The 10,100-nt window shown below is 39.1% G+C and overlaps 1 protein-coding gene across 5 annotated transcripts; it reads right to left on the bottom strand.

Annotated features, from left to right (window-relative positions):
- Window positions 1–1,806: 1,806 nt before the first annotated feature.
- On the bottom strand, window positions 1,807–6,568 carry zgc:113184 (uncharacterized protein LOC553745 homolog). 5 transcript variants are annotated; one of them, XM_031322792.2, is made up of 5 exons: window positions 6,372–6,568; window positions 4,383–4,484; window positions 3,025–3,159; window positions 2,567–2,934; window positions 1,807–2,458 (listed from the first exon to the last, which is right to left on the bottom strand). In XM_031322792.2, the coding sequence occupies exons 3-5, from the start codon at window positions 3,134–3,136 to the stop codon at window positions 2,375–2,377; spliced, it is 564 nt and encodes a 187-aa protein (XP_031178652.1). In that variant the 5' UTR covers window positions 3,137–3,159; window positions 4,383–4,484; window positions 6,372–6,568; the 3' UTR covers window positions 1,807–2,374. The 5 variants fall into 5 exon arrangements, with proteins under 5 accessions (XP_031178652.1, XP_031178643.1, XP_031178635.1 ...); XM_031322783.2 differs by having other exon boundaries at window positions 1,807–2,463; window positions 3,025–3,153; window positions 6,372–6,567; XM_031322775.2 differs by having other exon boundaries at window positions 1,807–2,463; window positions 3,025–3,153; window positions 4,391–4,484; window positions 6,372–6,567.
- Window positions 6,569–10,100: the final 3,532 nt, after the last annotated feature.

Here is a 10,100-nt window from a genome sequence, read left to right as displayed (position 1 = left end):
TTAAAAACCGGCAGGAAGACTATAAATGAAATTAGGAAGTCTATTTATCTGCATTCAAAATCTTTGATTTTTTTTTTAGGATCATCTAGATTAGCATTACATTTCCCCACTACATGCAAATGTGGGCAATGTTTATCAAGGTTTTTTACAAAGAGTGTCTGCAAAGTCTGCTTGACTGTGCCAATACCAAAAAGCTTGTAAGGAAAGGTTTTCAATAATAAACTGACTTAGATTGAATTAATCAATATTGTTTTTGTTTTGCTTATCCACGCTTGTCATAATTAAAACAGACCTAATAAGTAACTTTGGTTACAGTGAAATGCAGAGATCATCCAAGAGCCATACTTCCATGATCTGAATATTTTATGTCTATACATTCATTCGGAAATAGCTATTTCTGTCTCTAAAGAAGATTTTCCTTATAACATACAGGCATTAAATAATACAATTTGTAAATTGGATCTAAAACCATGCAAGGCAAACAAAGTTAGAGTTACACAAAGTTGCAATATTCATTGGACAGTGAATACTGAACCCATTTCAACCATTTGAAAACAGGTTAGCAACAACAGCAAGGTGAGACAGGGATGACGTATGGCAGTAGTTGTTACGCCATCTTTGCTATAGATTGATAGGAACAACGTGGAAAGTTTTTTCAGTTTTTAAAATGATCTAATTATCTTTTTCAAACATGCCATATACGATCATTAACACAATATTTTGTCTCACTGTCCATAACTGCCATTTTTGGCCTTCTTGTCAGTAACACATAATAACAAAACAAAATGACTTTGCTGCCCCAAATAAACACTTTTGGTTCATTTATTTTTGTCCAGGAATGACAATTACATTAGGATTTCAGGTTGAGAGGTAGAATAATATGCCTCACAACATCACAAATGACCCTATTTATTTCAATGATTTATTCCCCTGTATATACGTTTGTATTTTAAGTTACAAGCAAGCAATCAGGATCTGTGTTCATCAAAAACATGTAATCTCTATTAATCTTATATTATAGAGCACTGTTTCTGTTGTCTATGCATTTTAATTAGTAGAAAGGTAATGTATTTTCACAAGTTTCCATTTTCTGGTGGACTCATGGGCTCCATTCAAGCATCTGAGGAGCATCACATGTGTACATGAAGTAAGGATGCTTGAAACGATGGATGAATAATAAACTTTTAGGCAATTCCTTGCAATTCCTTGTATGTGTTAAAAAAAAATGTACTTGGCAATAAAACCCTTTCTGATTCTGATTCTGAGGTTGCAAGTTGAAACTATACTGGCAATAATCCATACTATCAAAGGCTTTCTCTCTGTGAGCCACATGTATTAAATGAAGTAGCCCTCCTCCCCCTCGCCAAAGGCAGGCCACGCTAGATAATGTCATGTGGTCATATCTGCCCATCTGTTATTGCTTGATGGGCTTGAGTTTGCCATATTATGCTTTCAGCATATTTTTGAGCATACAGTACCTTTAAGGTTATTCTGTAGACTATTCTAGACAGTATTTGTCATTGTTTTGAATAATTAACATTTGCATAAAGCAAGCATATTTGTCTGGCCCCATGTTGATAAGAGCATTCAAAACTTGAAAAATATCCCTTTTAAAGTACAGAACAGATAATAAATGTGTGATTAATGAGTTAACTATGGACAATCATGTGATTAATCGTGATTAAATATTTTAATCGATTGATAGCCCTAGTAGTAGTACAATGTTTTCCTTTTAAGTAGAAGTACACAGTAGTATACAGTTGAGTTGCATATTTTTAAGTGCTTTGGGGACCTGTAAGTTATTTCGGGGTACAATGAGATGGAATAGTAACATAATTCTATATTTTTCATACCTAAACATGATAATAAATCTATAGCTGTTTGGGGCTCCTTTACCTCGGGCTCCTAGGCAGTTGCCTAGCTTGCCTATAGTAAAGTCTGCTCTTGATGTTTTTTTCCCATGAACCAGAGTGTATTTTACCGTTGTTTTTGACCATGAGTAGCGGCGACTTGGGTATGTGACGCAACTATGTCATGGCAGGTGTATTATATATAGAAAGCTGCAAGCAGCAATACCACAGGCCAAGCAATCGGCCCGTCCCGAACAGGCATGTTTTGAACACTGGACTAGTACAATTAAATCATAGGAAGTTTTCTACCTTTCATTTTACATCTCAGAGACAGAAAATGATCACACAACAGCATCTTCACAGTGGACCATATAGGCAAACAGTTAACCATATGAAAAGCAGTTCAATTTCAAACAGAGTTACATCTGCTCCACACCAGTTAAATCTAGGTGACGTGGGTGTAAAGATGTCGTAGGAACTCTCCTCTGGTGGTTGTGTCTCCGGGGAAAACTGCCTGGCAGAACTCACAAACTTGAGACTGCAGTGCCACGTCTGACATCAGCAACCCACCAGACTGACTCAGGAAGTCTCCAACCAGGGAGGGACTGTCGGTCTGACACAACAAGAGAGGAAAAGACATGGAGTTTTTTGAGGGAGAACATGGTCAAATGTAAGGACTGATTTGAGAACCCCTGGCCACCAGAAAAGACACTTACACTCCCTGTGTGCTTTGTCCTGTCTCCTCTACAATGAGCTGCTCGTCCCGGAGTATTGGAGACATCGGAAGAGGCTCCTTGACATCTTGTGACATCAAGGCTTAAAAGGGGTGCAACCATTTTCTCCAACGTCCCGTCTTGCTTTCCCTGACGAGGCACATCCACACAGAGCTTAGACATATCTTCAGCGAGGAGGTCAGAAAAAATCCCCACGTTTCTAGAGAGGTGATCAACGCCACACTGTGCTTCAGGGTTGCGTGCTGTGACTGTTAGTGGTTGAGGCCTTCCATGGAGATATACAGGGATTTCTTTGGTACGCTGGATGGGGATGGAGATATCACTCAACTCTCCATTAGGAACAATGGCACCTACAGACAGAGAGTTTTAGATGTGTTAAGTGAATCATGACTGATACATGCTTATGAGCATTGGAATTACAATAGATTTAATTTATGGACCTTGCTGTTGCTTCAAAGCCGTAGTGAGGTGATGTAGCAGAGCTGCCTGTCTTAGGCAAAGTGACCTCAGGCAAAGAAATTGCTCGTACAGTTCACTGTACGCTTCCTCCATCTCACTAGCTCAGGGATCTGCAGCTAGTAAATAGAAGAAAATACATTCACCTAATATACACACACTTTATAGCGATGGGTGACAGGAACAAGACTAAGACTCTACAGCTAAGCTAGTATTCCGGTACAGTGGAGCTTTGAGCTAAATGCTAATGTAAGGTATTTTATTGTGTAACCTCTCAGTTGAGGCTTAGGAGGAAGTTGTAGTAAATATAGAGCTTTTATTTTGAAGGGAAAAAGGGAAGTGGAGAAAGGGGTTGTACTTTCTGACGTTTGATTGTGTTGAACAGGAAAAAAAAGACTTTAAAGTGAGACGTGCAGTGCCGTCTTGGTTCTGGCATTGGAAGCCCGTGTCTTCATTTTAGAGTTAAACAGTGAGTCTATACAATATAAGAAACGCTCGGTTACACTAACATGGTAAAAATGACAACGCTAAAGGAAATATTTTCCAGGTTGGCCATCTTATTTTGCTTGTAAGGATTTAACAATTTAGTGACCCCTCATACTAGGGTTGCACGATATTGACAAAATGTGATATTGCGATATCGATTATGAATATTGCGAAATCAATAATAATTTAGATATTTTTAAACATATGTAAAATTACAAACGTTATGGGAAAAAGCATCAAAGTAGATTCATAACAAATACAACATAAGGTTTATTTCATCATCGTCATATTGGACTGGTACAACATGAATAAATAAATAACGACCATGTCTACAGAACAGGACATGTTTTACTGGTTGTACAGTATAAAATAAATAAAGAGAACAGGACACAACTTTTCTTTTGCTTCTCTGATTCGTTCTGTTTTGTTGTCTCTATCTATTTCTTCACTTACACTGTCTCTCGAAATATGCACACACGTGGTACGCTACATAGGGTTTGTCACATAGTGGACCTGTGCGCTGATGTGTACCAACAATGTGCAAGTGGCACGGTAACTGGCCAATGAAATGATGATCATTACAGCATTTCAAGCGGGCTCTAAATTGAACACAACGAAGCCACACAGCCAACGGACAGGATGCAGCGCTCCACAAAATAAACAAAATATTGCATACTACACTTTCAATACAATATTGCGCAACATGATATCGTGATAGCGATATTGAGTCGATATATCATGCACCCCTACCTCGTACCCTGAATGGATACAGGGTATGAAGGGTTACTAAATAGCAAAGCGATTTTAAAATCCTACCTCTAGCATACACTACACTGTCTTATATATCAGTACTGACCTACGTACCCCTTATAAGCTCATCTGTCGCTGCTCCAAGAATTCAGGACTCCACGTCATTTCTTACAGCTGTGTTCAGCCTCCTCCATCTCCAACAGGCTTCCTGGTATTGTCAAGGAATCAGACAGTGTCAGTATATAAATGTAGCCCATTTACGGAATACCACAACAACAAATTTGTGTTCCACAGATGAGGCCTTACCAATCACAGTGACTGTATGACAAGTCTGTTTCTCCTTAGGTAGGCTAAGGGAAAGTATGCTTTACTCGTGTGACAACATTTGGTGTGTTGGAAAATGTTAATATGAGGAAGTAGCTCTTGAAAACAGAGAAGTAAAACCCCTGTAGTATAAAAAGGAACCTCACCATCACTCAGTACTGTAAATGAGAGTCTGCAATATTTTAGCATAGACTAAAGAGGAAAGAGCCAGGCTCTATTTTTGTTCTGTGCTATTTTGTAAGATTTTAAAATGTTTAACTGTCAATGGTTTTACCCTCACATTGTTCCACAATGTCAATCCTTTGTTTTTGAATGAAGCTATAGCATAAGTTCAGTCAATTCAATTCAATTCAATTCAATTCAATTTTATTTATAGTGTCAAATCACAACAGAAGCTACCTCAGTCCACTACAGACAGATATGTCTAGACCACACTCTATAATTTACAGAGACCCAACAATTCCCCCAAAGAGCAAGCATTTGGTGCTACAGCAGCAAGGAAAAACTTCCTTTTACCAAACAGAAACCTCCGGTAGACCCTGGCTCTTGGTGGGCAGTCTTCTGCCACAACCCGATTGGGGGGGGGGGCCTTACAGCACCTGGTATTCCCAAGGCGGTTTCCCGTCTAACAGGACCGACCCTGCTTAACTTCCGAGATCAGACAATATCAGGCGTGTTCAGAGCCACAGGCCGCAATATAGGCCTAGTCAGGAAGACAATCCTTTTGCATGCTTAGGCCTGTAGTTTTATTTCTCATACATCCGCATTCAATCTCATCTATCCAAAAGCTCAGCAAAACACACGCTTACCTTACCTTGCGCATTATCTGGGTACCTGCTGCTGCCTCAGCTTAAATATGTTTCTCTTTCTACCATAGTAGCCTACATTCATGCTGCTGTTATGCTGTACTATTTAAATCTGTTCTCCTCTCTTGCTGTAAACTGAAATTTCAGTGCAAATCGTGGCAAATGGCAAAGCGCCCCTCCACCTCAGTCATCAGCCACCACCAACACCTCCAGTGGCTGGACTCCATGGGGGGATTTATCTTGCTGCTGCTCAGGGCAGACGCTCCTCGATTACAAATCTCCCTGTAGAGTCTAAGCGCCAAGATTTTCTGCCAAGACTTAATTTCCACAAAACATCTGTTATAATAAACATGTATCTTTACTTCATTCACTTCTCTCTCCTGATTGAAATGATTTTAATGAGGAATGTTAAGAAGATAGAAGATAGAGGGGCAGAATGAAAAAGATGTTTCATGTGTGCTGTCCAAGTTACACGGCATGCAGAACAGGCATGCAATGTGTCAAGTGTGTCAGCAATTGTTTTTTTTTAATTATTTTTAGTCTCACACAAAGATGCAAATCCAAAATGCATCCATCATCAGCTGCCTCGAGAGCTGCATGAATGGCTTCTTCTCATTAATGCTTTACAGAGTTGCCCTTATGGAAGTGTCTCTTTTGTTTCCTCATGGCCATGGGTGTGTTACATTCCTTCACTTATTTTTTTTATTATGTTTGAACAATAGTACGCCTACAGAATCAGCTTCAAAACGTTTAACTGTTCTATCGGACCTTACATGAATCCTTACTGTGTAATTGTCTCTGTAATGTGAAAAGTCACACTTTATCTTGTTTGCTCAGTTTCACTGAAAAAATGCGGAACTCAAACTGAAATTCGTTTTGCTTTCGGCTTCTTTTCCAGCTGTAAAACTTAAATAATGTGAGTATAGTTTCCTCTGTAATAAATGAAAATATTAAAATGTACTTACTTTAAGTAGCCTATAAGATTATCCCGAACCAAAACCGTATACAGCCATAACCAAAACACGAATTCAACTACGTCAAATTAAAACAAACCTGCCAAAACAATACTTCCTGTTTCCTTCAAACTAAAAGGCACAACCTTTTCTCGGGTTAATGCTGGCCGCAAATTTGCGTTTCCAAGGATGACGAAAGCATGACCCAACCTCCTCTGCCACTGATTGACTAGCCTACTCCAGATTAGGGCGGGTCATGCCTTTACCATCCTAAGAAAAGAAATATCCATAGAAATAAAATGATTTTATTATATTTATTATAAAACATTATTATTTATTTTTATTAGAATTATTTTAGTTCTATATAGCCTATAAAATAATTGTATTTCTATGGAAATATTGCTTTGTGGACATGCAAAAGATATCTCAACAAAAGACTTTGGATTGAAAGTTTGTGTCGTGAGGATGTAACATTGGATGAGCACGGACAGTTCATATCACCAAAAAAACTATAATACCCTGCAAGGCCTTTTCTATTTATTATCTTGTTTTATTATGTTGTTTTTATCATGCCATCTTGTTTCTTTCTTCTTATCTTGTTTTTATCTTGTTTTCTCTGTTGTTTTTATAATTCTGGTGGTTGGCAGTAGCTCAGTCAGTAGTTGGGTTGGGAACTGGAGGGTTGCCGGTTCAAGTCCCCCATATGGACCAAGTATGGGGGTGGACTGGTAGCTGGATAGGTGCCAGTTCACCTCCTGGGCACTGCCAAGGTGCTCTTGAGCAAGGCACCGAAACCCCAACTGCTCGGGGCGCCTTTCCATGGGCAGCTCCCTCACTCTGACATCTCTCCATTAGTGCATGTATAGGTACTGAGCATGTGTGTGTAATTCAGGCCTGTGTGTAATGTGTGTAATAACAGCAGAGTGAAAACATTGTAATTTCCCCTTGCGGGATTAATAAAGTATAAAGTATACATTACATTAGTATTTTATTTTGACAGTTAAAGCTAGTGTGTAGTTTCTGTCACCCCCATGAGGAATTCTAAGTAATGACACTGTCGGTGCATCTGTAGTAGCATTAATCCCTTAAAGCTCCATTGTGTCATTTTTTGAGTTGATTCTTAGCAAAAACCCCTTTGTTCTTTCACAAATATGTGCTCATTCATGTGTAATTACTTCCACCAACTAATCAAACTATTCTCGTAAGCGTAGAATCTGCCATTCAGAATCATTCAGAATACATACGAGCAAGTCACTCGAAAGACGGCCGCTATGTTGCGCCTCCATCTTTAAAATACATTAGCCAAAGAGGGACATAACTCCGCCTTTCGCGCTTTTACACTCAGTGGCACGGTGACGAATGCCAAGGAGGGGGAGAAGATTACTAGCGACTGCCGGCAGATTTGAAAGCCTGTTGAAGATGGAGTATCATGCCTATTCTTAAGGACATGAAACGGAGTCACCAAGGAAGTTAAAAAGAGAATTAAAACAACAATGCGACAGGCAAAGCAACAAGACCAAAGTTAATATTGGAGTGACTTTTCCAAGATGGAAAGAGCTCATGAGGAGCAAGGATTTTAAAAAGGGACACCGAAGTTGCCTGCTTTCTTCTCGACAGGTAATTTAGCCTATTTGTGTAAATTCAAGTTTTATAGTTGCTTGGCTAAATATAGCATGGTTGTGCATAACGCTAGAACGACGTCTAGGATGCTTTTCCTCGCGTCAATGATGAAAAAGGATTGTCTACCTTGTAACATAAACGTAATCATATGTGTCGTGATTTCCCTGGCAGACAACTCACATCATGTGCAGTTGTAACACAGACTAGCTACAGCTAGAACAGCTGCGTGTAAACGATGGAGATTCTAAGAGATTGACATTGTTCATACTGCTCAGAGAAATATATTAAAAACACAAATCTCTGTTGCTTCTCTCCTACACTGTAAACATTGCCTTACACTATTAATCTCGTACAATATACAGAATAACGATAGTACTTTACTAACATTAGCTTGCATATGTTTGGGAACCTGATAGCTCTTAGCAATGAAATGGTACCAAAATAACATAAAACTATTATTACACTGGAAGGAACACTCACGGACAAAGTCGTAGCCTACTTCTTGGAATAATACGGCCACCGTACAACGCGCTCGGAATGGGAGGGGCTAGAAAGTAATATTCAGTCGGTTGTCATATACAATTTCACCACTAGATGGGAGAAATTCTTACACATGTAGCTTTAAAATCAAGGAGGACACAGAGGATTAAAAAAAAACATGGACTCTTCAGAAGAGGTCATTTTCTTGTAATTTTTATGCAATATAAATGCGAAATAGTATGTTTAGAACTTAGTACCCTGACCTAGAACATTGTTATGAACTGAAGCAGTCCTCTTCAGCTCTAAAGCTAAACGCTGTTGTTTCCTTTCTCAGCGGTGACGTAAAACGCATCACTCACGAGTGAATGTTGCTGGATGACACCATTTTGTAAACATAGCGAAAGAAATAGATATTTAAAAAAGAAAATAGAGAAATACAGAGAGTTTTGTGGAGTTGATAATTAATTAGCTTTGCATCAACTCATTTCCAATGAGTGGGACAAGGCTGGGCACTAGTGCCCCTGTAATATTAAGACTCAACCCCTCCCCCCCTCCTTCTGGCCCCCCTAACTGTAGTAAATATGTTCATACATTTTTAACCCCACCTTTATCCCCAAAGAGGGGATATTATTCATGTGCATAAATAAATAACATTTAGCTTAACACTGAATGAGTATTGTTGTGTTTGTTATATGTGTATCGTCAGTCTTTTGTAAAACCAAATCTATGAAGGGTTGGTGATAGCCTATATAACACTTGTGCTTAATATATTTACTATTTCTAAATTTGCATGTGGCCCCAGCCTGGCCCCTCCATTTGAAATGGTTTAGATCCACAACTGACGATCTTCACAATGGTTGGTACAGTCATTAGTTTTGCAGGACAAATTAAAATTTTGACCTGATGATGGCACGAGAAAAGTTAAGGGATCACCAAAGTTATTAATTCTGGGGATGTGATTACCAATGTGAGCACCAAATTTCATGTTAATCCATGAAGTAGTTGTTGAGATAATTCAATCCGGAGCTACTGTGACAAGAGTTCTCCACGAAAATGTTTAGTCATGTTGAGTCCTGTTTCCCATAGGGGGTATTAAATGTATGTGCATGTGTGGCATTTTAGGTGTTCAGTCATGTGTTGACTGTACCCGATATTGATTTAAAAATAGACCAGCATTAAGTCAGCAGAGTCTTGTGGGTGGCAGACTGCCTTCAAGGCCATTCATCCACTTAGAAGGAGCAGCAGTTTTTGCCCTCAATGTCAACCCCTGAAAGCTAAGCTCAGAGCCACCTTGTGATCTGAGGGGTGCTAGCTCCCTTTGCTTCAGGCTGGTTATGTAACTCTGTGAGAGTGATGGGCAGCCTTTATTTCTCTGATACTGAGTTGTGTCTTTGTCAAGTCTCTTCTGCTCAAAAGGATCCATTGTGCCATTGCCTAATTTTTGGCTGAATAAACAACTGCTAATATGCAATATTTGCTTTCTTATTGTTCGTTTCTTGTGTTGTTAAACATAGCATCTGCTTGCTGACCTGGTATAGTGTAACGCTGAGTCAGAGCTGCATTGATTGTAATTGTAAAGGTAACACTTTATAATCCAGCTTGCGGCTTACAGTGTCATTTTGTTGTATGAATCAAATACCA

This window comes from Sander lucioperca, chromosome 6 (assembly GCF_008315115.2).
Source record: "Sander lucioperca isolate FBNREF2018 chromosome 6, SLUC_FBN_1.2, whole genome shotgun sequence".
In the NCBI taxonomy this organism is placed as follows: domain Eukaryota; kingdom Metazoa; phylum Chordata; class Actinopteri; order Perciformes; family Percidae; genus Sander; species Sander lucioperca.
Note: the sequence above shows the minus strand (reverse complement) of the source record. Positions and strands in the feature narration are given on the sequence as shown.

Bases quoted from the DNA above. Each gene is read 5' to 3' on its own strand.
- zgc:113184 (XM_031322783.2), bottom strand. From the start codon at position 3,136: ATGGAGGAAGCGTACAGTGAACTGTACGAGCAATTTCTTTGCCTGAGG. The intron at 2,935-3,024 runs GTCCATAAATTA...CTCTGTCTGTAG, and splicing joins GGCTTTGAAGCAACAGCAAG to GTGCCATTGTTCCTAATGGA. The intron at 2,464-2,566 runs GTAAGTGTCTTT...TTGTTGTGTCAG, and splicing joins GGACAAAGCACACAGGGAGT to ACCGACAGTCCCTCCCTGGT.